This window comes from Halichoerus grypus, chromosome 13 (assembly GCF_964656455.1).
Source record: "Halichoerus grypus chromosome 13, mHalGry1.hap1.1, whole genome shotgun sequence".
NCBI lineage: Eukaryota > Metazoa > Chordata > Mammalia > Carnivora > Phocidae > Halichoerus > Halichoerus grypus.
In genome coordinates, this window is record NC_135724.1 from 44,146,758 (window position 1) to 44,171,583 (window position 24,826).

Consider the following 24,826-nt stretch of genomic DNA (forward strand, 5'->3'; position numbering starts at 1 on the left):
ATTCTTGTCCCCCACTTTGGGGAAATGAGGAGTAGCAGGATCATAATAATGCTTTACCTATCAAAATTTTTCAGAAGAGAACAATAAAAGACTGATGAGTTACTATCATTATCTTATAAGCTCTTTCACAGAGCCTTTGTTTTGTTTAGGGACATGAACAATTAGAAAAGAAATAGACACACAGGCTTTGTTTTCTCAGCAGGAGCTGCTATATGTTTGGTACAATGGATATGGGATTTTTTCTTTTTAAAAAATTAAGATATCCATTATCTACAAAGCAACCTTAAAGGGACAGATTGAGGATTTAATTTTAGAATTTCATGTCTGACTCTCAGAGCCAGATGGTCTTTACACAATGGAAGTTCCCTACCATTATTCATAATTGTTTCTTATCACTACTATCATTAATGTTATTATTAAGAATAATGTTGAAATCATTTAAACGCCCATGTGGAATAGTCTTGTCAATTTGCTCCCCGCCTCCCAGTGCCCATTTTAACTGATCAGACTTATACTCATTAAGACTCTAGAAACTGCTTTCTCTCTTGATAACTTTAAAGAAAGTACACAGATTCTTGCTTCCTGTAGCAATTTGTTAAAAGTGGCTCTTACTAAAACTTGAAGACTAATATGTTTGTTTCTTGTTTATTATTATTATTATTTTTTTTTTAAGATTTTATTTATTTGACAGAGAGAGACACAGCGAGAGAGGGAACACAAGCAGGGGGAGTGGGAGAGGGAGAAGCAGCCTTCCCGCAGAGCAGAGAGCCCGATGTGGGGCTCGATCCCAGGACCCTGGGATCATGACCCGAGCCGAAGGCAGACGCTTAACGACTGAGCCACCCAGGTGCCCCTCTTGTTTATTATTTTTGACCAGATTTTTTTTTATTCTTGGGTTTGCTTGTTTTTAACTAGAACATTTTCATGATTCTTTTTCTTTTAAATAAATTTTATGTTTTTAACCATAGGATGATTCCATTGAATAAGTTTTATAGGGTTTTTTTCAGGGTGGAGCAGGGAAAGGTTTTTTAAAAATTGAAATATGACATCCATATCATTAGAGTTTTAAAGTTAGTAATATGCTTAAGGCAGGCTTTTTATGGTTAGCAAAGCTGAGAGGTTCTGACACCCAAAGGATGTACGAAGAGATAACTTACATAAATGTATATGGTGCCCCGGAGGGGCCTTGATTGTATGATGGGGTTTCTCATGAACGGCTTTGGTTCAGACAGAAGAACAGTGAAGCAAAGCTAAGTGGTTCTCTACCGAATGGGCTGTGCATGAGACGAGTTACCCTGCAAATAGAAGTACCTTTCAGCGCCAGCTAGTTTACTATGAGGCACTGAAATAAGAAATAGAACAAAATAGCTAATGAAATGTTTGTCTTATTAAAAATGTTAAATCCTTAAAATAACCACCGCATTGCTTTAAAATGGATAGCCTCACAGATGACATGGAACAAGCTAAAAAGGATAAAGTCTAACGCTTGGGAAAGAAGAATACACATAAGTTGGAGAATGTAGAAATTGGGTAATACGATTTTTGACCGGCTGATTGGACTACTTTTTAGAGATTTGAATCAGCCCTGAAATTCATTTCTTCTAATATTCAAAAACCGTATTTTCTTTTTTTTAATTTTGCTTTTAAAGCACTTGCTTGCACTGATTCTGTAATTCCTGAAAGACAAAACATAAATAATTATAAAGAAAGATTTGTGGCAGAATTCTTGTCCAGTCCCATTTCTTATACCAGCAGTTATACGCAATGCTTAATTAATTGTTTTATATGTGTGCGGGGGTCTTGTCAACATCAAGGATCCTCAAAGGAACAGTTTTCCCTAGTAAACAGCATCAATAGACCTAAGACTGTTCACGGCTAGAATTTACCTTGAAGAAAATCTCATTTCCCCCATTATTTTACATGGAAAGGTGAGGTGTCCATGTGACTTCTAGATGAAGTAATAAAGTGAGGCTTGGCTATTCTCTTTAAAAAAGATCATCCATGGAAATATCAATAAATTCGGTATCTCCCATTGCATAAATATCTTTCTTTTGTTTTTCTCTGTCTAAAATGGTAGTCAAGGGGCGCCTGGGTGGCTCAGTCATTAGGCGTCTGCCTTCGGCTCGGGTCGTGATCCCAGGGTCTTGGGATCGAGCCCCGCATCGGGCTCCCTGCTCGGCGGAGGGCCTGTTTCTCCCTCTCCCACTCCCCCTGCTTGTGTTCCCTCTCTCGCTGTGTCTCTCTCTGCCAAATAAATAAATAAAATCTTTAAAAAAATAAATAAATAAAAATAAAATAAAATAAAATGGTAGTCAAGGTATCTGACCACCATCAAGTTTTATTTCTGAATTCACCTGTCTTGCTTCATAATGCGAGGTTATGACCAGTATTCACGTTGCGCAGCTAGAGAAGAAACTTTGATAACAGACCAAAGTGGTCTAAGGGCTTCAGTACAAGGACCTGGTATCTCTTTCTCTTCAGAAATATGGGTGAGCAGAAATTGATGCCCGCCAGCAGATCTGCCACCATTAGATGATCTACCTCTTCCCAACGTGAGATATTACAGACTCCTAACATTGACAGTGATATAGAAAACTATTATGCTTTCCAGAGGCTAATTATAAACAGGTGGTGGTTGGCGCCAAATCTCCAGGAATCACAAACCCATTCTGTTTGAGCTTGTTAATGCCTCTATTCAACTCCAGGAAAATGTGCATATTCCATAGTATTATAGGGAGTTTCAGGTTGACTGATTAAAAAACAGGTGATTTCCTCCAAAACACTGACTCGAAGATAAAATAACCTAATTTGCCTTCCTGTGTGGCAGCACCTCTCATGGTAGTTATAGGTGGATGGCGCTGGAGCAATGGTGGAAATATATTATCCTTTAGTGGCACGTAGGGAGAACGCGTGGCCGCCTTGCCGTGGCTAGTGATGTCCACGCATGTCCAGGTAGAGCGCAGGCGCTGATGATTCCCTCTGCTTCCTAAAGGAAAGTGCGGTGGGATTTTTAACTTGGATCTGAGTGTCTGCCTTCACTGAAAGGTTTTGCAATTTCACATCTCATCTCAGACAGTAATGTCCACATCTTGTGAAATCGCCACCAAGAATGTACCGCAGGGCTACCCCTGGACCAAGCCGTGATGTTCTGTGCAAACTCGTGATTTGAGGGCTCAGTGACCACCATGCGACCAAATGAGCTGTCCCCACATTAACAGGAAAAGGGACTGCCACTGCCGTTAAAGAACATCCCGTTTTCTCTTCCTCCACAGTCAGAGCGCTCAACTTTTTTTCCACCAAGCTCCTTGTTCCAATTCAAAATATCCTATCCTTGTTTTTATGCCTTAAAAACTGGTGGAACTCATTTTGATAGTGAGACCCAGGAATATGGAAACAGAGGTCTGTGTTTTCTTTCTGATTGTTTTCTTGCTGACAGTTTTATTGCCATTGTCTTTCGTGTTGCTAACGGTTTTTAGGCCGCTGCCCTCACTTCAACTATTTATTGAAAAAGGAGGTTAGAAGGGTTTTTAATATACTTTTTCCCCCAACTTCTTCGTGATTGGCAAAAAAACGCACTGTAGAGCTCACAAAATGCACACGTTCACTTGCACAGATAATAATCAGATAAAAAATACTTTTGGGTAATTTCATGATCGCAGGGGCTGATCGAAGCGAAGTTGGTAAATTCATATCTTATACTAGGCAAGACATGGACCCTGCTATTCACATGCCACTTCATTAAAAAAAAAATCTATCTCAGAATTTAAAGTCAGTTGTCCTCATCTTTGATTTGAAGGTTTTGAAGGTCATTCTTCTCTTTGTGTTGCCTGCTACAAAATAAATTTTCCGTCTGAATCCTCATAGTCTCAACTTTGAGTCCCCTTCAAACTACAGGAAAATGAAGACCCTCACCATGATAACATGCAACTTTACTCTGCAGTCCATTTTTTTTTTAAAGATTTTATTTATTTATTTGAGAGAGAGAATGAGACAGAGAGAGAGAGCATGAGAGTGGGGAGGATCAGAGGGAGAAGCAGACTCCCTGCTGAGCAGGGAGCCCGATGCGGGACTGGATCCCGGGACTCCAGGATCGTGACCTGAGCCGAAGGCAGTCGCTTAACCAACTGAGCCACCCAGGCGCCCCTCTGCAGTCCATCTGCCACTGGGATTACCACAAATTTAGCAATCAACCGAATGGATGGATCACTTTAAAACGTCAATCACTTATAGCTTAAAAAGAGTGTCTTTTTCTAAGTGATGTCATTCTGAAGTATTTAAACACCTTGAAAATGAACATTTCAGAACTCACTTTGCTCGAGTGAATAGTATTCTCTTCAGAGCAGTTATCTTAGAAACCGAAATCCCAGTTAATTCCACTGCTTAAAATATTTTGCCACTAGTTTTTAGTTCATTCAGGTACTAATAAGAAAATTGGCCCCACTGTGTTTCTTTTTTTGACTCTAAATAGTATAAGCCATCTTCATTATTCACTTATTCCCAGAGCTGGTACTAATTTTGGGGGGTGGGGGTGGAGGGAGAGTGGTTGTTACAAAAGTTAACCGTCAAAGGACAAGGATTTGTTGCCATCAGAGATATTTGATAGAAGGTGCTAACAGGTTGTTAGGACAAACTGCAGAAAGGGAATTCTGCAAGTATGGTCTTAAGCCATTAAGTTAAACAATTTAGAATGTTGTGCACAGTTTCTCAGGGTGAGTGCCCTCAGGGAGGCACCACTCACCTTGGTCCTAGTTCTGCCTCTCCAGGCCTCATCCTGGCCTTGTCACTGACTGGCGTGTGACCTTGGGCAAGCTGCTCCCGCTTCCTCATGTGTAAAATGATGTCAAGAACTAGACGTCCACAAATGATCTGTCCAGCTCTAGCACCCCGGGACAACGACACGAGGCTCTCCAGACTTTAACAAAAGTCACTTCAGACCACACACTGCAACGTATTAAGTCCTATCAGTCTCTTCTCTTCCTACATTCTCCTATATTAATGTCTCGCATGCCATTTGGGGGCAAGAAGAAAGTTCTTAGTCAGTTGAATTTGGGGTTTTATGGCCATTTGAAAAATTCCATTGCAGATCAGAGGATGTATCTACCTTGTGTGGAGGGGGGAAGAGAAGGAGAATGTGCAAAGGCAGGTGCAGGTCACTGATATTCTCAAACCAGACATCCATGTCTTATGAATTTGTTATATAAAAAAAAAAAACACAAAACAAAACAAACAAAAACCTACCAGGACCCCTGCTTCTCCTGATGACATTAATCTCTCATGTCATTATTACACTAATCTGATTGATGGTCTTTTTAAAAAGCTTGGCCCTTCCCTTCTCTGCTGGTACTGAAGCGGTTGCTTACCTTATAAGAAAGATGAGAGTTTAAAAAAGACTTCCTGTGAAATGCTGCCAATTGCAGGTATTCACAGGACATGTCTGGTTCTATTTAGGGGTGTTTTTTTTTTTTCTTCCTTTCTTTTTTTAGTAGCCTTGGCCTTACAGCCTGGTCTTTTTCAGAAGAAATGTCAGCAAAGTCTTTGAATTAATGAACTGTGAAGTGCTCAAAAAAATATACCATTTCAAAAAGTATCCTGCAAGGACAGAACACTAATGAGAGGTGACCCTAGAGTTACGAGCAAATATCCCACTCTAACTACAAAGAATTAAGATAACGACTGGCTCAGGCACAATCTCTTTGAACAAAGACCCAGAGAGGAAGGAGAACTGATGAGGAGTGGGGGAGGTCAGAGCTAGAGTCGCAATCTGGGGAAATGTGTTTATGTTAGAGTCTCTTTAGCTCTGTTGAGCACTTCCGTCAAATAATGGAATTATACAACCCCCTGCCCCCCACTCCCATAAAAGGTACCGGGTGGAGGGAAGCAAAGAGAAGGGAACAGGCGAGATATGTTCAGAAGGTTGATCAAATAAAACCTAAATGATAGGTGTTTGGCTACACCTAATGTAGGTTTTGTTTTCTTTTAATTCTGCTATTTAAAAAAAAATGTGGTGTAACTCCTTCAGTCTTTTTGCAATTCTGCATGGTTGAACATTTGAAATGAGTTTGTGTATCACCCCCAGGCGCTGATTCAGACTTGATTGGGGCAAAGCAGACTGCATGTGCTTATTTTTATCCACGTCATTTGGGACGTTATGTCGCCAAAGGAACCAAAAATGTGCTGCTCTGTTGCCAAATTATCACCTATCCTTTGATCAGACAGGGCGGTGATCCTCATCAACAAGTTGTGCGACCTTAGCGGAACAGCAATGTCAGGTCAACTTGAGAAAGTGAAGAGAGAGCCCTAAACACAAATAAAAAGAAACAACCAACAATCCTTATAATTATCATCATCTGCTGCTTTTCCCTCTTTTGGCAAAGAAACACTCCATCCATTTGCAGAAATCGCCTGCGGAAACGTTACATCAAAACTAATCACAACGATTAAAATCAGCTTTTCTGTGCAAGAGGAGGGTAAAAAGCAAGTTGGAGGCTGGAATAAGACTGTTTTTCCACCAAAAAAAAAAAAAACTGGAAAAAAATTTCCTATATGTATATTTATCTATACGTATACGTAGAGCTTTATTTTTGAAGGAGATCAATTGTCTGCCCTGTGATCAGTTAATTTGATTTAAGTTTTATTTTGGAGATTGATTTAGACTGGAGGTAGAGGCATGAGCTAATTGTATCCTGATCCTTGCCTTGAGGGGTTTCAAAGCCCTGGAGCAACTCTTCTCTGTATTTTGTTCTGTCTACCTTAGCCAAGCTATTGCATTTCTCTCTGGTGTGGCGAGCCGAGCAGATCGCTGGGAGAGAAATCGGAAAAGGGGGGAGAGGAAAAGGAAAAGGGGACTTGGAGAGAGACTTTGTGCTTCAATGTTTCAGGTAAGATCTGACGGTTTGGGTTTGTTATTATTTGCTAAGGAGGGTATGGCTGGGACTTTGGGCGCAACTCGCTTTTACGCATGTGCCAGGCATGGGACGAGAGCGCGGCACACTCGCACACACACAGCCCGCCGCGGCGGCTCGGGATCCGCTCGGGCTGGCGGCGGGGCAGCGGCTGCCGCCTCCTCCCAGGCTGCTTCTGCGGGTTCGCGGCTTTCTTCCTCGAGCGGGAGCGGGCGCGAGCGGGGCGGAGCGGGCGCGGCCGGCGGGGCCGGGGCGGCGGGAGCCCGCGCGCCGGGGCCCGGTTCCGGATCTGGGAGCCGAGCCGCCGCGGCTCTCCGAGCCTGTGCCAGCGCCGCCCGCCCGCCGCTCGCGCGCCAGCCTCCCCGGCGGCCGCTTCGCCGCGACTCTCCCCCGCCCTCCCCTCACCCCTCCCTCCTCGCCGAGCCGCGCGCGTCCCTTTCTTCCCGGCGCAGAGCTCAGCGCCCGCACAGCAGCCCCGCCGAGAGCCTCCCGGCGCCGCGGGCCCGACCCGCCGCCGCCACCGCTGCCGCCGGCCGAGCGCCCCCAGCCGAGCGCAGCGCCCTGCGGGGTGCGCGGGGGCGGTGGCGCCCGGGGCTCCGCTCCTGCCTCCTGCGGGGGGTGGGGGCCCGCCGCCCCCTCCTCGCCCGCAGCCTCGGTGGCGCCCCCGGATGCCCCGTGAAAGCCGCCATTGTGGCTGCCGAGCGGATCGGGCCCCGAGGCGGTTTGTCCTAACCCTTTTGCCCGGGCCGGACCGCGCTGCTCCCCTTTGTGAGCCGCGGCCGGTGCCCAGCGCTGTCCGCCGTCTGTCTCCGGCCGGGCTGATCCGGATTCGCCGCCTCCGCCCACCCGGGCGCCTTTAAAGCCCCCTCCCACCACCACCCCCTCCCTTTTCCAGCTCCCCCCCCCCCCCCCCCGGGTGCAAACGTTTCATTTATTTTTTAAAAAGCTCTCATTCCTCTTCCTCCCCACCTCCTCCCCGGATAAAGGGCACGGCACATGCTCCGGATTAGAAGTCTCCTTGGGAGGCGGGGACGGGGGAGGGGGTGCCCGGGTGGGGGCAGGATGTGAGCGCTGCAGGTAATGGCTGTGGCTTTGCTGCGTTCGCCTCTACTCGGCGGTGCCTGCAGCGCCCAGTCCGAGTCCGGAGCCCGCATCCTTCCCTCCCCTTCTGGCGGCCAAGGTTCCCTTAAAGGGACAGAGTTTTCCTGGCCGCCTCCCGTCTCCGCCGCCCGAACCAGCGCTTGGGGCACAGAGGTGGGCGGGAGGGATGCAGTTTGGCTCCTTTCTGACCTCTTTCCGCCCCGCACCCCCCCCGCCCCCGCCTCCCCTTACCCCCCTACCCCCTCCTCCCCTCACCCCCGCCTCCCCTCTTTATGGAAATGTGAAGTGTGCTTCCTCTCCCGCCCCCCAGAGGGACCTGGCTGGAAAATAAAAGAGTACGAGCCTCCTGGAAAAAGAACGGATTGGGGGGCGCGTTCTGGTGGGTTCGCGTTAAAAGTGAGGTCGAGCCCCCCAAAACATCCAGGAAGAGGGAACCAGACCTGTGGTGCAGGAATCCCTTACCTGGACGCGTGCTCCGCCCAGCCGCCCGAGTACCGAAACTTCCTAGCTAGAGCCGGTCGGCAGGGTCTGCCTTTGTGCTTTCGAACACTTGCACTGTCGTGGAAATGATTTTCTGGGATCAAAGCGTTTTCACCGTGACTGTGCTTCGGGGGCCGGCTGGGCGGGAGCCAACTAAGTTAGCAAAGTTGCAGATGGGGCTGTCGGCTTTGTGCGTGGAGAACAGCACGCAGGAACTGTCCAGTGTCGCCGTGGCACTGGCTTCCTCGCCAAGAGGTGCACCGCAGTAGGCAGCCGTAATTTGGTACAAATGCCGCATTACCTTTTAGATCATAGAGAACTGGCGGCTGCTTTCAAGCAAATACTTGACGGTGTGTGTGTGTGTGTATCCTTGCTGGAACTGGGAGAGACATAACAGTTTAACATACTCATTCTTTAAGAAACGTTTGCCTTCTGTTTTCAATCAACTAAGCTGGCAGCTAGAGATACAAGTTTATTTGAGAATACCCTCTGGGTACCAAGCATGCTTGGATTGTTTGAGCAAATTAAAAATGAGCAAAATGCTTTTACCTTCTCAGCAGTAGACTCCTTAAGAGACCTCCTGTTTTGTGTGTATGTGTGTTTTTTAGGGAAACATCTTCTGTGTTTATCTCAAATGTGTTTTTAATGTGGAAAAGGAGAAAATAAAGGATTTTTAAAGGCTGAGGCTGATGCCCTGGCATGATTCATTAAATCTGATTTTACATCAAGGAATTTTACCTGCATATATGGGAATCTGTGGCAACTAATAGCTAACCTACTTGGTGAATTTGAAATAGTAGTGGATCCATTTGTCTCCTGGATAATGGGCAATGTGCCGATCTATTCCTCGTGTTTATATTTGTGTGGCATTTGGCTTACCACGAGGGGCTGGCGTTCAGGAGACCGCACACTGACGGCAACGATTTGGCTCAGGAGCCCTGCTGCTGCTTGAATACAAAGAATTGTTAGCGATTGTTATGATGACAGTAGGTTTACTGTTTACTGATTAGGCTGCAAAGGTGACCACTGAATTTTAAAACTTTGCATCAGGGAGAAAACTTCATTGGTTTAGGCAATATGTTGATAAAAAAAAAAAAGTCACTAGGCAAAAATATTATACATTTGCTGGGAAGGAATGTTGAAATGAATTGAGCATGAATGATAGTTGGCAAAAAATCTCCCACCACAGTATTCAAAATGACTGCAGTGATTTTGCTGTATTAATTATGCCCGAAGCACAATATAAAGTTCTCTAACACACACTAGAGGTCTCTCTTCTAGCTGTAAGATTTGTGTGTTTGCAATTCTTTGCCGGGGCTTGCATAGTAGGGGCTCAGTGATAGCCTGGTTCATCCTTATTTAAGTAATAGTGATTTACTGACCATCCACATTACTCTGATGTGAGGTATTTATTTCAGAGAATATTCAGTAATTATGGTACAAATTATGCTCCCTAAGTACTAGGAAAGTAAATGCATTAGGACTTCTAGTAGATGATGATGAAAATGTATTATTCCATTTGTTGAATAGCATTATGGACCTTTTGGCATACAATTATTTATCCGAAGCAATTTGTTCTTTAAATGTAAAAGTAATTAGCGAAAGATTTATTGTATCCAAGAACTTTCTGAAAATTAAACTTCCATGTAGCTCTAGGTTTAGGAGTAAGTTATTTGCACAAATGCTTTCTTGTCTCCACGTTTTAAAATCAGAATGATTGTTTCCTAATTCTGAAATGTGATGTTTTCTGCTAAGATCTCTTCCATTTACATTGCATTTGAGACATCGAAGGATATTTATTTGTGAACCATCAACTCATCAAGTCTTTTATTTAGTTGGATCTTAAACTGTATTTCTGAACCTTCTTTGGGACTGCAATTTACAGTTTCCCAAGTGAGGAGAGGTCTTACTCTCTCCATCTTTAGGATAAACCATCTTGGGAATGAAAATGAAAATTTCAGATGCAAGCACGTTTGGTTATTTTAATAGCTTACTCATGCAGAAGTGAGAAACAAATTCAATTTTCTTAGGCACTCTGGCTTTTCATTCATAAAAATGTACTAGATGTAAATCATGTTAAGCGTGTTGTTGAGTTTGATTTGAGATAACTGTGCAGAAAGCAACCCAGAGAGATGATCCTTTAAGAATAACAAGCCAGTATTCACTAAATTCATTCATTGACTCAACAACTGTTTATTTGTGCCTGCTGTATACGGGACCCTGTGCTAGACGCCAGAGACACAATGTTGAGAAAAAGGCATTCAGAGTCCCAGCCTCCCAGAGCCTATGATTCACGTAGGGAGACAGACGTTAATCAAACAGTTGAACAACAATTAGAGCTTTGAAGGAAAAGGGACATAATCAGGTTTGTGTTTTGAAAGGATAATTCTGGTGTCACTGTGGGCAATGAATTGTGGCACCAAGAGTGGATGAGGCATAGCCCTTGGGAGGCTGTAACAGTCATCCAGGCAAGAGGAGACGGAGTTGGAGCTGAGGTTCAGGGAGTGGCAGGGGAAACAGACAGATGGAAGGATTCAAGGTGTATTTAGAAGATAAAATTGACAGACCGTAGTAAAAGAAATGGTTTATCGGTGAACAAGAAGAGAGATGTCGAGCGGATGCCTAGGTTTCTGACACATTAACCGAAAAGACACTGGGATTCTGAAGACTGGGTAGATTTTGTACCTTTCACTTCAATTCCAGTAGCCAGAATGAGGGGCGATGAGGAGTCTCATTCTCATCCTGTGTAACTGATTCCACAAGGGAAACCCGAGTCACTGCCACCTCTCTGTCTGTTTGACAGCAGTGTAGGGAGCCCCTACAGTGTGGGGCACTGATCTCCCTGATCTTAACCTCGTTATCCAGGGCGCCTTTTCATTTCTAAATGTGATGTTCCGTTGATCCAACTCCAGCTAAGTTGGAATTCATCATTTGAAGAGGCCTGTGTTTAAGCTTCTGAAAGAAAAATCAAGTCTGTGCCTTATAGTGCAAAGAATTATGTTAAAAATGTCATAAACATGTCATAAATTATTAGAAAACCCCTTTGACCATGCTTTTTACAAGCCCATTTACATACAAAGAACTGGCACAATGATCACAGATTGCTCACTGACCGAACTTTTAAGGACCTTAACACAGTGATGTAGTTTGGGTCTGGTTTGAGTTGACTCAGCTCTGCTTTCTCCCCCTTAGTTAGATTTCAGTGCATGTGTCCCCTATCACACGTCCCAAACTTTTGGTGCTGATCCTTGGCTAGTGTTGTCTCAATATAACACTTTCATAATGAAGTGGACACTGTTTGTGGTATTTTTAATATCTTGTCCGTTCTTTCCATTCATTCTTATTTCTCTAAAACTCGTTGCCTCACATGGCGCTTTATGAGCACATGTAACGATCAGGAGGTAGTGTTTTGCCCAATATGTTATTCACCACCAAAATAATATTGGCTGACGAACAGTTGATTCAGTTTAAAATAATCTTAAAATTAGGTATTCAGTTTTTCTTCCAACATCAAAACTTATTAGAAAGAGAATTTCAGCAAAAGAAATCTGCCATGAGTGCTTAGAGTAGCTTTTTTTTCCTCTTTCTGGTTGTACTCCTTCCAGGAGATTCCAGGTTGGAGCTCCTTCCCAGAAATTCGGGTTTCAGTTATTTCCAGGAAACAATTTGAAAATCACTCTCTGCATAAGAGTTTGAGACACAAATGCGATTCCATAGGATGCTTGCTTTTTTTTTTTTTTGGTGGTTCTCATGTGGGTGGCCCTGAGGAGGGCAGGCTCTGCTTGGAAAAACATCTTCATTTCAGCCAAAACACCCGGGGATGCATTTCTTCTATAAATATGGGAAGGATAATATCTGTCCAACCTGCCTTATAGGATTGCGGAGAGGCAAAATATGAGTATGTATAGCAAACTGATGTGGAAATAAGTAGCAACCAGCAAGCCAACAGGGCATTTTTTCCTGAAGGATCCGTCCAAATTCTGGCCCCTTGCTGCAAAGTAGCAGAGGGCAATCTGGACTACTTCATTAAACCCCCAAAACAACACCGTGAGGCAACCGCATCTTACAGGTGAAAGAACTGAGGAACAGAGAGATTACGTGACCTGGCTGAGGTCAAAGGTTAGGCTAGTGGCACATCGGAGAGTCTGACCCAGCAGGCGGACTACAAACCCCTCCCCACCATTAGCCGCTCAGCTGTCCCACCTATATCTCCAGTGTTCCGTCCAATAGATACTATTCGAGCACTTTTCATAGGCGCCTGGCTTTTCTTCTCTGCCACCAGCTTCCATTCATCCTCCTCTCTTCTCCCTGCCCCCACCCGCCTGGTATCCCCTCACCAGCACCTGCCTGCCCCTGCACACCACTCTTACACCAGAGACAGAACAAATGAAAAGCAGTTTGAGGTGGTTGTGATCACATGTCTGAATCGCTCCCTCGCTTGTGCCGAGCAAATCATTCACTCTCACGTATCTGTCATGCTGACCACAGTGGGGATTCGTTTCCCGTCCTGGGGAGAACCGACAGCAATTCAGGTCTTGCCACTGATACCGAGGCTGCAGTTCAGAAGAGTTAAGAACTGAAGAGAATGTTAACTGGATAGATTTCAAATGCTTGCTAGAGAAAGGGATATTCTTCCCGATCAATCTTTCCAAAGCTTCTGCTGCTACATCACTTGAGTGTTGTGTAGCACTTCCACTTTGCTGGAAATCTGTAGCTAATGGAACAGAAAATGTGTGTGAAGTGAAAGACCCAGACTCTCTACATGGGAAAAAAAAAATCTGTATTGTTTCATGTTGTCAACCCTTCTGTCTTCCACCCACCCACTCCCACATCCAAATCTCACTCCAGCTCTTCCTAACTGTATTAAGTTGCGTAAGTTACTTAATCTCCCTAAGCTTCGTTTTTCTGAATTGTAAATGACACACTAATAGTCACTAGAAATGAGTTAATGATATAAGATCTTTGTAAATGAAATAATATAAGATCATTGTCAATGAGATAATAAATCCTAGGGTAGTTCTGAGGATTGGAGGAGATGGAATGGAATTGCATATATGCCTGGCACGTACTAAGTGCTCCGAATATATCCATTTAATATCACTAATTCAACAGGGACTATGTTTATTCCTCTTTGCTTCCTTAGTTCTTGATATGTGCCTGGCACACAGGCTAAGTGCTCAATAAGTAATTGTTGGACACATGAACAGGGAATTTCAGAGAACCCAAGAATAAAGCCAGATGGTGATTTCACTTCCCTGTAAGTACTTTTTGCCATTGACAAGAGGGTCCAAGTTCTGTCAGATGCCCTTGCTGGATAGTTATGGGCTTATTCTTTTTTTTTTTTTTTAAGATTTTATTTATTTATTTGACAGAGAGAGACACAGCGAGAGAGGGAACACAAGCAGAGGGAGTGGGAGAGGGAGAAGCAGGCTTCCCGCGGAGCAGGGAGCCCGATGTGGGGCTCGATCCCAGGACCCTGGGATCATGACCTGAGCCGAAGGCAGACACTTAACGACTGAGCCACCCAGGCACCCATGGGCTTATTCTAACCAATTAGATCAACCATTTGGGAAGAGACTCAATTTGATCTGGGGAACTATATTAATGCTAGAGAGGGCATTGCTTCAAAGATGTCATCGGTTTACCTTTCGATTACTCACATGACAGTCCTTCTGTGCACAGCTGTCATGAGATCTCCAAATTCTGCAGACATTTAGAACCGATGCTGTGAAATGACAAAACCACTAGGCTCTGAACCCATAATGGGAATCAGCGAGTTTGCTTATTACGTAGCAAAGAAACATCGGCACAGGTCTGATACCCATTCCATCCCGCAGATGGCAGTGGTATACATTCACAAGCAAATTCTTGGACTAGCTTCTGGTCTTTTCTCTTAACTTTCTCACCACGGCCCCACCCTCAGTGGCAAAGGAAGTCTGAGCCAACTTTCAAAGACCTCCTCCTTCGCAGGAGCAACTGAAGCTCCACAGGGGCGCGTGGGCCTCGGAGTCACCCATGTCCCCCTGGGCTGTGGACCAGCGAGGGGAGAGAAAGCAGGCGCTGTGCTCTGTTCCAGTCCACTCACTGCCAGGTTCCCAGAGATCACGAAGAGGTCTGTTTGCCTGTGCGTTTAAGCAAATCAGTGCAAGAAAGTGCTGTCGACCTCTAGCATGTAGGACGCTAGCACGTGCTGTGGGTCGAGAGCATCTGGGTTGCCAGTTCGTAATCAGGGATACTAGTGAAGATGACAAGCCGTCTGAGGCAGGCACGTGCCACCGGGGAGTGGAAGGGTCACGTGCCACTGGAGACCCTCATATACCTCTCTTATGAGGGGTAGTCGCTTGGAACTGCGGACCCACTCTTAGCTGTGTGACCCTAAACCTTGGCTTCATGATCTGTACAAATGGGGGTACTGACAGCCACCTCCGAGGGTTGTTGCAAGAATTGAACAGGTTACACCACCTTCTCTGTGCCGGGCTGTTTTCCAAAGACTTCGTAATATAGTATCAGATCAGATCTTCATTCATCACCCAAGTGGGTGGTACCATTGGAATCCCCACTTTCAAATGAGGAAATCAAGGCCCAGAGTGATTAAGTAACTTGTCCGGGGTCACATATGGGTGAGTGATAAAGCCAGGATTTGGACGATGTGCTCCGGCTTCCGACTATTACTACTAGCTGATAACTACTAAGCACTTTTCTTGTGCTAGGAACTTCACGTACGTTAGGTCCTCTCACCCTCTCAGCCACCTGTAAGGTGGGTGGCATTGATTTCCCCATCTTACCAAATGAAGAAAAAAATACTCACTCTGTGTCCTGCTCTGTAAGAAACACAGGAAAACAAATTAATGGGGAGACTGTAAAGTATAGTGCTAGATAGGGGGTCCCCTGTAACTGCTCGAGTGAAAAAAAAATGTTCAATGTCTTATCTTACCCTTCAAAATTTCCATCAGGGTTCTTAGCTTTTTATAACCTCAGAACCATTTTGAGAAATGGTGAGTGGCCCACGAAGATGAGGGTTGGTCCTATTTCTGTTTAGCACTGCTGTCCTCTCCAGAGTCATTGCTCCTTATTTTTTTGAGGACGTAGGAAGATCCAGGTGCTTTGCCAGATGGCCATCGCCTTCCTCTGCACATGAGGGCCGGCTCTTAACCCAGCACCATTGCTTGTGAGTTCCAGGAAGTCATAATGGTGAAAGAGAATTCACCTGCCGTATGAACTAACTCAGCCTCTCTCTGATCAGAAATGCCATTCCAACTCTGGGAACAAAAGGCAGGTTTTAGAATCTGCAGTCTAATGACTTTGGACCCAACTTCTCTGCAGTATGCCCGAATGAAGTCTGGGAGAACAGACAGCTCTAAATGAGGGCCAAAATTTCAGAAGGAAGCCTTCCTCAGTGCTGACAATACTATAGTTCAAGGGTCTGAAGTATGGAGAAATGGATCACTCTAAGGTTGCACAAATTAAACTAGCTAAGAGCTGCAGGTGGTTTTCTACAGGAAACACAGATCCCAATTTAGACCTACCTCTAGTGTAGCTCATCCCCACTTAGTAGAAGGAGCCGTGCGAGTCCATGGCCAATGGAGTCATGGGGACCCAGCCAGTCATGTATATTGCTGGTCAATGAACCAGGGCTGAGTAAGTGAAAGACAGAACGGAAGTTCTGCAAACTTCTACCTTAAAAAAACAGAGACATTTCTTATTTTTTCTTCCAACTAAGCGTTTGTGCTCATGCAAATCTTTGAACAACATTATTCTTTCATTTCTTGTGTGTCTTTATGTCTAAATGCATTAGAAACTAAGACTGTTTCTAGCTAAAGCACTTTAAAAAGCTCATTCATTTAGCTCTGCATAATTGTTCAAGGGGTCTTCTTTGTTTCTTTTTCCCTCTCCCAGAAAATTCCAAGTCAAATGCATTTTAAGATGCAGACTTAGATTCAAATTTTACTTTGGAAACATGCACGCAGATTGCTTTGAGTCACACTTTTTTTTCGTTGTATCATTGAAGCATTCATATATCCCGAGTTATTTTTGACAGCTCTTTTGCAAATTACAAATGTATGGTAAACACCTTCCCAAATTATTCTGATAAGGAATAGAACAAATACACTTTTTAAGACTTGAAAATTATACCTTCTGATAAATTTGTGCTAACCCAATAACAGTTTATTATAGAAGTAGATAAAGTGCTCCTGAGCTGATTGATTTATAAAGTTCTTTGTGAATAATTGCTTTTAAAATCAGTTTTTAGGGGTGCCTGGGTGGCTCAGTTGTTAAGCGTCTGCCTTTAGCTCAGGTCATGATCCCAGGGTCCTGGGATCGAGCCCAGCATCGGGCTCCCTGCTCAGTGGGAAGCCTGCTTCTCCCTCTCCCACTCCCCCTGCTCATGTTCCCTCTCTCGCTGTCTCTCTCTCTCTGTCAAATAAATAAATAAAATCTTAAAAAAAAATAAAATCCGTTTTTAAATATGAGTTTAGATAGCTAGACATATAATACAGATACTTACGGTCAGTTTTTTGTTACTTAAGGGGTGATGGTATAGCTTCCATATGATCTATCTTCTCTTATTTCCATTGCTCTCTGCCTTTTGGCCTCATAATTACTTTCTGATAACTCTGTCAAAGGATTGATGGACAAAGGGAAAGAAAGGAAACAATTTTCAAATCCATTTCTCTTTCTTTCCCTCTCCCTGCTCAACAACTTGATAAGGTATGTCGGAAAAAAAGTCAGCTCTCGATTCATGCTAACAGAGGAACATAACAAGATGAATAATCCAAAGGAATAGGCAATCCCAAATCATTTGTATTCAAATCTTGATGTGATTTATTAAGTAGGCTAGTAGTAAATACTGCGATCTTAATTTGCACATTACAACTGGATGCGCATTTTTCCTCTCTATTTCAATTTCTGCAGTCATACAATATGACTTTAGCATTAACATGAATGACTCATCTGACCCCTTAACGAATAGTCTTTCCCAGATTTGAACATGAATCGATCTTCTCTAAAGTATTGTCTAGCTCAGTGATTAGTATGCATCAGAATTGCCTGGAGAGCTTGTTCAGAGTCCTACCTCCACCCCAACTCCCTGATCAGATTGGTCTGGGATGGGAGCTGAGGGTTTGCATTTCTAACAGGTCCTCAGTAGATGCTGATGCTGCTGTCCCAGGGACTGTACTTTGAGAACCTCTGTTCTCAGGGAACAGTAGGCCCTCGGGATGTTCCTGGAGAGAAGTAAAAGGACTCATCAATCAAGTAGACTGGGGAAACATTGTATCTTTCTTTGATGCACACTGGACATTTTCATCACAAGGCACCTTTCCAACTCAGCACACCCCAGCTCTCCTATTCGCTCCTACTAAACCTGCTTTTCGAGCCTTCCCTGCTTCCTCTCTTCTTACCTCTCTGATCCTCCCTCCTCCCTGCCTGCCTGTCTTCCTTGTCCTCTCTCTCTCCTTTTCAGCCTGGGCTCAGCGGACCACCATTTCTACAGCGCACTCACTAGCACCATCAATGTCTTCTTTGCGTGGCCCCTCTGTCATTCCCACCTTGCCAGTGCAAGTCCTGGAATACCTTTTTCTTTCCATACTTCTGATCCTGGGAGCCTGAGTGACACGGGGGAAAGGTCACATAATTCTTCTCATTGGTGCCATTGCAAAGTCATTTCCTCCTTGCAGCCCGCGGAGACTTCCTTGGTTTTTACTGTGCCAGGCACTACCCTGAGCCTTAGAAATAGCAACAAGCAAGGCAAAAAAAAAAAAAAAAAAAATCCGGGGTCTCCTGGAGTTTACATCCTAGAGCGGGGAATGAGAACTTCATCAGATACAGTTGAGTGCTATGCAGAAAATTAAAACAGTGTGGTCAGGCGAGACCTCCATAAGGAGATGACGTTAACGCTGATGTCTGTATGGCAATCATGGTAGCCCATCTTGTCGGGAACCTTGATATTGCATGGCAGCCCCCGGTTTATTTCTTATCTCATTTCCCCCGGGAGGCTTTTCTGGATCTTTTTTACTCTTCTCAAATTCCAAACCCATTCCCACTTATCAGATAAACTGGCCTCGTGATTTATTAAGAAGTCACCCACTCTCTCCACTTCCCTGACACCAAAAATCCCATCCACGGCTCCACTAGTCCTCTCTGCCTTTCCTGCTCTCACTGGCCCCTTCCCCTTAACCTGTAGCCATTTGCCAGACAATTCATCTGTTTTTGTCCCACCCCACCCCCATTCATGGGTTTGAGCCCTAACTAAACCCCCAGTGTGAATGAATTTGGAGTGAGGCCTTTATGGAAGTAACTAAGGGTAAATGAGGTTATAAAGATAAGGCGCTGATCCCGCAGATCCAGCAGATCCAGCAAGATTAGTTTCCTCAGAAGAAGAGACACCGGAGAGCTTGCTCTCTTGCAGGCATCCATGAGCCAGGAAGAGAAGTGCTCACCAGAAGCCAAATCCTTCAGCCTCCAAAACTATAAGAAATAAGTTTAGCTGTTTTTTAAAACCACCCCATCTATGGTATTTTGTTATGGCAGCCCAAGCCGACTAAGACACGAACCAGAAAACCCCTCTGCCTCATGCCCAGTGGCTTTCCTCCCCACCTCAGTCTGCTGTCTCACCCCTCACCCCCTTTCCCTCCCTCGTAGGCCATCCTTCTCGAGTCACCTTTTATTTTAGACTGTGTTCTGGTGCCTTTTCAAAATGGAACAGCACTGCAAGACCTAGGATGCTCTAAAAGGCTTTATTTTTAACTTCTCTTGGGATCGGGACCGGTGCAGTCCCCCATAGTTTCATGCACCTTAACTGACCGTAAACACCGAATTCGGGTCTCTGCTCGTCTCCACACCCAATCACGTCACTTGGCGAAGTTCCCTTTTTTTTTTTTTTAATTTCCCCAACTGGATGTTTTTTCAAACAATTTAGAGAAATAGGGAAATGTTCTATTTTGTATTTCTCTTCATCCACACCGTTGGTTTTCTACTTCTTTCCAATTAGAATGCTAATCGCCCTAAGCAGGAGTAGAAGTTTAAAAAGCAAGACTGGGAAGATGGGTGATTCTTTTTAAGGAAACTTTCCCTCCTAGACTCTGTTTTCTCTGTTTAATTTAATTAGAATCCCATCAAGCATTGCTTATTTAGTAGCATATTGTCACAGACACATGCTGCACAGGCCCTGGATCTCCAGGGGAGGGTCAAGTGTCCTTGCTCCCCGAGATCAACGGTAGCAACCAGACCCCAGTCACTCTCGGTGAAGGAGGGGTGATAAGCGATGGAGATGAGATAGAATCAGGTCAGCTCCCTTCACTGCTGCTGTGGATTTCCTCCAAAGCTTCTGTGCTGATCATAGAAAATTCCTGGGGCTACCCCCATCCCACCTGCACAGAGGAAGCCAAAAATTCCTAGCCAGCACTCCAGTGATTTAAGAGCAACTCCAAGATTCTACAGCACGTGGAAGAGAGGCAGGCAGAGAAGGGAGGGCTGAATGAAGCCATGTCTATAAAGCACTTTGCATAGTGCCTGCCATGTAGTAAGTGCTCAGAAAACGGTAATGATTATTATCGATGCCATTGTCATCGTAATCACTGTTGTTGCTCATCACACACACACACACACACACACACACACACACACACACACATGCATATACACTAGTATATGAGTGAGGATTCTTTCTGGTTCTACATGGAACCTACAAGGATTGGAAGAACTCAAGATGAAGTTGTGCAGCTCTTTTTTTTTTTTTTTTTAAAGATTTTCATTTATTCATGAGAGAGAGAGAGAGAGGCAGAGGGAGAAGCAGGCTCCCAAGGAGCAGGGAACCCGATGCGGGACTCGATCCCAGGACGCTGGGATCATGACCGGAGCCGAAGGCAGACGCTTAACCATCTGAGCCACCCAGGCGCCCAGTTGTGCAGCTCTTGCTGGAGATTTGAAACCTGCCATTATAGTTGCCTAGAGGGCTGGTAGAGTCACTGAATTCATGCTGCAAGAAGGGCATGGAGCAGATTATACCTGTCTCAACCCCATCAGATTAGTCAATACTTACAAAGAGCTAAGTGTTTAGGCAAGCATGGCATGCCAGAAGGAATGCACCGTGGGTTCTAGGATGAGGGGTTGTCATAAATTGGGAGTGAGAGACGTCTGCTTTAGAGACCAATGGGGAAGCGAGAAAAGGCAAGGGGACAGAAGATGCGTCTCAGTGCCCAGGCTCCCTGTGGAGCATTCAAGGAGCAAAATGCCAAGCCAACAGGGAAGAAGATGCCATGGGAAGAATTCACAAAGCCGAGACTGAGCTACAACGGGCAGAGGAGATCCTCGTGTAAAGAAAGTGTATTTTTAAAAATCCAAACTATACAAGTAAAATAATAGACTCTATGCTGTGAGTTATAAGCAACCAACACATCAGACACTGTGAGGCTCCAAGGAAGGCCAAGCCTCTGCCCCAGATGCTTGGAATCTTGGGAGAAAACAAGATAAGTGATGGGGGGGCGATGATAAACGGAGGGCTAGAGGCCCAGTGGTGAGCAGGTGGGAAAGCTTGCTGGAGGAGGTGGGGGTGTAAATCGGTCTTAGAGACACAGAGGTACAGCGCACCAGGTTAGGACAAGGAAGGGGACCAATGAAGCAGGGTGAACATGCAAAAATGAACCGAAAGGTGGGTGAGAGATTAGCCCACAGAAACGGGGGTTTCAGGAGGAGAGCATTGAGTCTAGTGGCCTCCGCCTTCTGACCCCATCCCATCCAGCTCTATGATCTCTGCATGTTGGCCACTCTCAAATCCAACCATCTGACTCTGCCATCCTGTCTGACGTGTCCCTAAGCTTCCTCTGCTGTTTCCTCTTTTAAATATTGCACCTGGGTGGCTCAGATGGTTAAGCGTCTGCCTTCGGCTCAGGTCGTGATCCCGGGGTCCTGGGATCGAGCCCTGAGTTGGGCTCCCTGCTCGGCGAGGAGCCTGCTTCTCCCTCTCCCTCTACTGCTCCCCCTGCTTGTGTGGTCTCTCTCTCTCTCTCTATCAAATAAATAAATAAAATCTTCAAAATAAATAAATAAAATCTTTAAAATAAATAAATAAATAATAAATATTCCATCCGTTCTTCCCTGGGAACCTCATGTCCCTAGACTTGAGTATGAACAATGCAGCCAACACCACTGTTTTCCACCTGTGTGTTTCTAACTGCCTAGTGAACGTGTCCAGCTGGCAGATACCACCCTCTCATGAGGTCCCAGAGGAACTCATCCCCTCCTGGTCCTCCTAAGCTTCCTCCCTCCTGTGACAGCTTTACCACCCACTCAGGTGCTCAATAAAGAATCCCCAGGATTGCCCCTCATCACTTCCTTTCCCTCAACTACCCCTCGACACGCACACGCACACATACACATGGACACACATGCACACACACACACTCTCAGGTGCACACGCACTGAGTCATCGTCTGTTATTTCCACCTCCTAAAGGTCTCCATACTCATCACCTCCTCCCCACCCCTACACTTGTCGCTGACCCTCATCCATCTCTTTCTTGTGGGCACCTCACTTGTCTTCCCCAGCACACTTCCTGAACTACTCCCCACCTACACAGCTCCTTCATGCACCCACCAAAATTCTTTTTAAAGATTTTATTTATTTATTTGTCGGAGAGAGAGAGAGCACAAGCAGGGAGAGCAGCAGGGGAGAAGCAGGCTCCCCGCCGAGCAAGGAGCCTGATGCGGGGCTCCATCCCAGGACCCCGGGATCATGGCCTGAGCTGAAGGCAGACGCTTAACCTACTGAGCCACCCAGGTGTCCCTCAAAATTCTTTTTAAAGCCCCAATTCAGAAAATTGGGATGCCAGACTCCATTTTAAACAAAAATGTTACATCTCTCTAAGTATACGTGCATCTGTGTTGACTGTGTGACCGCTGAGCAGCAATGTGGCTTCGGGGTTCAGAGCCCGTTGTCTGGTCCAAAGCCCAGCTCTGCCACTTCCCACTTGCTGGACTCAGAGAAGCTTCTTAACACTTCCTCATCTGGAAATGCAAATAAATATTTTGTCTACAACACAGGGCCATCGTGAGGACTGAATGAGGAGAGCCGTCGTAACAACGCCTTGTACGTAGTAAGCACTCATTACACGGCAGTCACACTGAGAGAGGGAGGGAAAGAATAAGAAGTAAATACAGTAAGTTATCAATGTTTATCTCCAGGCCACAAGATTTTATTTTCTAATCTTTACTTTTTTATTTTTTCAATATTTTCTGTGTTTTTCCAATTCTCTATAATAACCATGAAATCCTTTTATGACCGTTCAACTGCTCTTTTCTTTGGAAATTACAGGATGGTACATCCTTGCTTAAGAATGGTCAGGAACCTCTGCGGCGCACAGGCTACAACCCAAAGCCCCGTGCTGGCCTAGGGGGCCCAGCACCACCTGCCCCACCTCCCGCCGCCGCACTTAGGCCCAAGACTTCAGCCTCCCCAGACTTCTTTGCCCCCATACACTGTGTCCTGCCATCATCTTCTCTTTTCATTGTGTCCTTTCTTGCCAGAGACCCTCCTCTCCTCTGACTTGAGCTGCCCCCAAAGAAACCCCTGTTCACACTTGGAGGCACAGTTCAGATCTCCACTTCCCTGGGGGCGTTCATTTCTCCCAAAAGTCTGTGGGCTGGGTGGCAAGCCTGTTGGCGTCGCCAGATATTTGTAGAATCCTCAGATGTTTGAAGACAGGTGCAGGGATGTGGAGGCAGAGGAGGCTGAGAAAAGAGAGGGAGGGAATTGTGAGGCTATTCCATACAGGGTTCTAAACGCAAGCCTTGTCAAGGGGAAATTTTTGAAGATTTTGTTTTTTTCAGTAGAAGGACAGCATGATAAAAGTCACATTTTACGAATAGAAGTTGGCAACAAGTATGCAACATGGATAGTGTGGGAGGCCAGAAAGTTGGTCAAGAGGAGGTTGGCAGGAGTTAGGCAAGAAGAGATGAGGTTTGTTCTAAGGTGGATTGGCCAGTGAACATGGCTGCCTCAGCTCCCGGGCCTGGTCTCCCGCCCCGTGCCGCCCTGCCGAGCACTTCCCCGCCTGGGCCCCCTGACGCCCTCCAGCCTGTGGCAGCTCGTGACACATCCACCTAACACAGGGGACTGAGTCACACGGCTGACTGCCGCACAGTAGAGACAGGAGTCAAGCCTAGATACGTCTGGCCCCCAGCAATGGCGGCCAACTAATCCTCCCTAAACGACCCACAGCACGCGGGGCCTTCAGAACAGAGACACCGATGGGCAGGAAGAAACAGGAGGGCGTGCTCCACCCTGGAATATTCTTGCGGGTGTCCTTTGGGAAAGTCTTAAAGTTACCGCGGAAACACTGTGGCGAGCGATAAACAAAATGTTTAAAGAGGAGAAAGGAGATGTTCAAGTGCCAAGGAAATTAAGAAGGCCAGGCATAGAGTGACCTCTGGAAAGGAAACTTCTGGACGAGGGAAAGAAGCTTCCACTGCACGGAAGGCGGCAGGGCTTTGAACTTCATTACGTGCAGGGACAATACAGGCTGAACAAAGAAAACGGGCGCAAATGGTTCAGACATACTAATGGATGTTTCACTTGTAACTGATTTTTCAAACCAAACTGCATGTAGGTGGGAGAGAGCTGCCTGGCGTTTTGAAGTGACACCAGGGAGAGCCAGCCCATGGTCTCAGCTGCCCTCAGGAAGACAGTCGCAGACAGAAGGGTAACGGTAGCCACGGCGCACTCTGTGCCAGGCACTGAGATCATCTCCTCCAGTCCTCACGACAGTCATTTGAGAAAGAAATGATCTCCGCTCTTCAGATGAGGAAACTGAGGCACAGAGGGCTTAGGGAACCTCCACAGGGTCGCACAGCTCCTATACTAGCAATGCTGGGATCCCAGCCCATGTCAGTAGACTACGACGTCAACGTGCTTTCCATTATAGACACTGCCTCCGAAGTGGATTGACCACTGGACTCACACAGAGGAGGCTTCCTAATACGTTGGCGTTCTGGAACCTTCTCCGATGACATAAACCAGGGTCATCCCACTGGAGCAACAAGACCACCTCTCTCTGTCGAGAGGGCACTGAGCCTCTTAGTCACGGCCCAACTTCCTCGGGTTCTAGTTCTTGAAATCAGCAGTGGGGTGGGTGACCACACTGGGTGGGCTGACCCCATAATAGAAGACTTAACACATTTTGCTTCCCTGCCCACATGGCTGTGCCGCCTCCTCCTCACAGCTAACCTCAGCACCACCCCCAGCAATCTGGATAGTCCCCGTGCCATTTGAGAGAACATTCTTAGTTGTTCACAGTCTCTGGTGTTCACATAAAGCCAAAGTTAATGCTCTGGAGTGTTTCCATCATC

At 45.6% G+C, this 24,826-nt stretch overlaps 1 protein-coding gene and 2 long non-coding RNA genes across 5 annotated transcripts in view; 1 reads left to right on the plus strand and 2 right to left on the minus strand.

The window, feature by feature from the left end:
* Positions 1 to 8,818, minus strand: part of LOC118533763 (uncharacterized) — a 108,921-nt gene extending 100,103 nt beyond the window's left edge. For all 3 annotated transcript variants that reach the window (XR_013443354.1, XR_013443355.1, XR_013443353.1), the window contains exon 1: positions 8,466 to 8,818. This is a non-coding gene — a long non-coding RNA (uncharacterized LOC118533763). The remainder of the gene's footprint in view (positions 1 to 8,465) is intronic.
* KCTD1 (potassium channel tetramerization domain containing 1) overlaps positions 6,729 to 24,826 on the plus strand; it is a 184,171-nt gene continuing 166,073 nt past the window's right edge. Inside the window, exon 1 of the mRNA XM_036089209.2 lies at positions 6,729 to 6,878. Within this exon, the coding sequence (XP_035945102.1) occupies positions 6,870 to 6,878 (9 nt within the window). The 5' untranslated portion in view covers positions 6,729 to 6,869. The remainder of the gene's footprint in view (positions 6,879 to 24,826) is intronic.
* The window catches only part of LOC144379878 (uncharacterized), an 84,481-nt gene continuing 71,595 nt past the window's right edge, over positions 11,941 to 24,826 (minus strand). Inside the window, exons 2-3 of the long non-coding RNA XR_013443356.1 lie at positions 16,990 to 17,098; positions 11,941 to 13,197 (exon numbers count right to left, since the gene is read on the minus strand). This is a non-coding gene — a long non-coding RNA (uncharacterized LOC144379878). The remainder of the gene's footprint in view (positions 13,198 to 16,989; positions 17,099 to 24,826) is intronic.